Genomic DNA, 2,644 nt, shown 5'->3' on the forward strand with positions numbered 1-2,644 from the left:
TGTTTGTGTGTATGCATGAGAGAGAGAGAGAAAGAGAGAGTGGAAGAGAGAGGGAGAAAGAGAGAGAGACTAGAGACAGAGAGAGAATTAGCTATATATCAATATAAACACTAACTTCCGTGGCATTTTTAAAGTCTGTTCTTACAGCTCCCGTCATGTTCTCAATATCGTCCTCTTTTATCCTCAGAGAGTTCCCATAAACAAAAACGCACGCCCAACACGAACAAAGGGTCAAGCGCCACCTCATGGCACTGGTCAACCTCGCTCATTTCACCTGGCCTGGGAGTAGCCACCTCGCTTTTGCTGACCAATCTCGTCTTCCGCCGATGACATTACTTTGCTATATTGTCCGAGTGTCAACAGCAACTGTGAACATGTTTTTCTAGTTAAAAGAGAAAAAAAGAATATAAGTATATTTTATGAGCAACAATTCTTTTTTCACATTGGTAGTATTCTGAACTGACTCACGCCCTGAATATATCATTTTATGCTATTAAATTATGCTTTAATGCTTTCATGTTATCGCAAATGTTATCATTATCATTATCATCTTCTTCATCATTGCAACTGCTATCTTCAATGCGGTTAATATCAATATTACCATCATCGTACATGTCAGCGGTATTATCATTATCCTATTGCTGATGGCTCTCAATCTTCTTCGTTTGGGTGAAGGCAGTCACCACCAACACCAGCTTTATCCTCATGGCCGTCGTTGCTGCCCTTGTTGTTTTAGCTTGCCGCACCATCACAATATTATACTACGTTTACCATTGCTAAAACAACTGTCTTTCTCATCTGCTGGGCGTTTTATTCTTGCTGACATATTGTTATGATCATGGTAAAAACTTCAATGTCATGCTTACTGCAAAGGACAAAACAGCTATTGCTTTTACCTTTATCTCTACCTTCACAGCTTATTATAAAGAAAAAGCCGCACCTCTAGAGGCCCTACAAGCACTTTTGATAGTGTTGTTTAAGAAAATACATAATGAATGATAAAATATCATATTATATGGACACAAGGTTTAGCTTTCGTTTTATTGATTTCTAACAACTGCTCTGTGTATCATTCAAGAAGAAAAGTTAATAATAATTAACGTCAAAGGCAAGAAACTAATCTGGTCCAACAGTTAGTCTCAAATGCGAGCGATTTGACTTACGTTGCTTCGACGGATGTTTTTTGTTTTTTAAATGATCAGAGTAACGGATACCTTGAATTGAACACAATTTATGATGTGGAAGAGTGAGAACCAAGGGACCAAGCTCAAAACCTTTAAAAGGAGTGACATGTCCGTTAAGATTATTCGTTAGTCTGGTACTTATGCTACTTATAACATACACAGTGTATACAATGTCAGACATCCCCCTCATCTCACCCTCTTCTTCTCTTCACTCTCTCTCTCTCTCTCTCTCTCTCTCTCTCTCTCTCTCTCTCTCTCTCTCTATATGTGTCTCTCTGTCTCTATCTCCTTCCTCCCCCCTCTCTCTCCCTCTCTCTCTCTCTCTTTTTCCCTCTCTCTCCCTCTCTCTCCCCCTCTCACTCTCCCTCTCGCTGTCACTCTCCCCCCTCTTTTTCTCTCTCTTTATCTCTCCCTTAAATTATAATTGATTAACATGTTGTAAAGGCATTACGCTGTTTTTACGATAATGCATGAGCATCTTGGCTATTACTTTTCAATCTGATATGAAACATAGTATGTTATCTCAAATGTATGGGTACATTGCACTTCCGTATGCTTCTGGGCGAAATTGTTCTATTGCGCTCACATTACAAAGTTTGTTAATGATGTTTATTATATTTTTTGTGTCATGTCTTTGCTCAATGATTTCATCTAACTCACAGTTCTATAAATCATGTAAAATGCCACTATGACAAAATCATGTTAGTTATAGAAAGAGTTATTTAATTTTACTAAATATCTTTGAAAAGGGAGAAAAGAAAACTTTTAACCTCTTCTGTTCACTTTGAGATTTTAAACTTTTTTATGTCTCTGTGTCGGGGATGGATTCAAGGAACGAACATTTCAAAAAATTGTGTCTCAGTTTAAGCTGAAATAAAGTTTGTTTACAATGTTGATTTTGAAAATAAACATTATATTGAATTTGTTTTTAAAACTTCAAACAATTAAAGAACTGGAAACCGTTTGGTTATTGACACAGTGCCGAAACCAAATTCATCCCAACTTCCTATGGTGTCATGATGTATCAGTGATTTTGTCATATTGCTAAAATTTTTGTGTAAATACTGTAGGCTAAAATTTTGTCTATAATTTGTCCTGTGCTATTAATTTGTTGTCCATGAAAACGCAATGTTGTGCTGAAACGGTTGTGCTTTTTCTGCTCCCAGAAACTTTTTCGCCATTTCTTACTGCCATTTTTATTCCTCAAAATACTTACAAAATGATATTTTCCTTACTCTTTATAGGATGTTTGTTCACCATATTATATTGAGGTTTAATGGTTCACTAACCATTGTACATTAGTGTTGTGACAACACAGGTTGTGCTGAAATTTCATCGAATATTATATTCGGTTGTGACTATAGATGAAATTTACATTCTTTATATAACTAATAACATTTACTTCCAGAGTAGTTATACCGATTATATACACTTATTTCAGGTTTATTGACAAATTTCAT

The 2,644-nt window shown here is 36.0% G+C and overlaps 1 protein-coding gene across 1 annotated transcript in view; it reads left to right on the forward strand.

Annotated features, from left to right (window-relative positions):
* LOC101856889 (protein sidekick-2) overlaps positions 1-875 on the forward strand; it is a gene marked incomplete at its 5' end in the record, with an annotated part of 24,523 nt that extends 23,648 nt beyond the window's left edge. Inside the window, 1 exon segment of the mRNA XM_013082052.2 lies at positions 188-875. Within this exon segment, the coding sequence (XP_012937506.1) occupies positions 188-330 (143 nt within the window).
* Between the last annotated feature and the right edge of the window lie 1,769 nt (positions 876-2,644).

Source organism: Aplysia californica, unplaced genomic scaffold (genome assembly GCF_000002075.1).
Source record: "Aplysia californica isolate F4 #8 unplaced genomic scaffold, AplCal3.0 scaffold00157, whole genome shotgun sequence".
NCBI lineage: Eukaryota > Metazoa > Mollusca > Gastropoda > Aplysiida > Aplysiidae > Aplysia > Aplysia californica.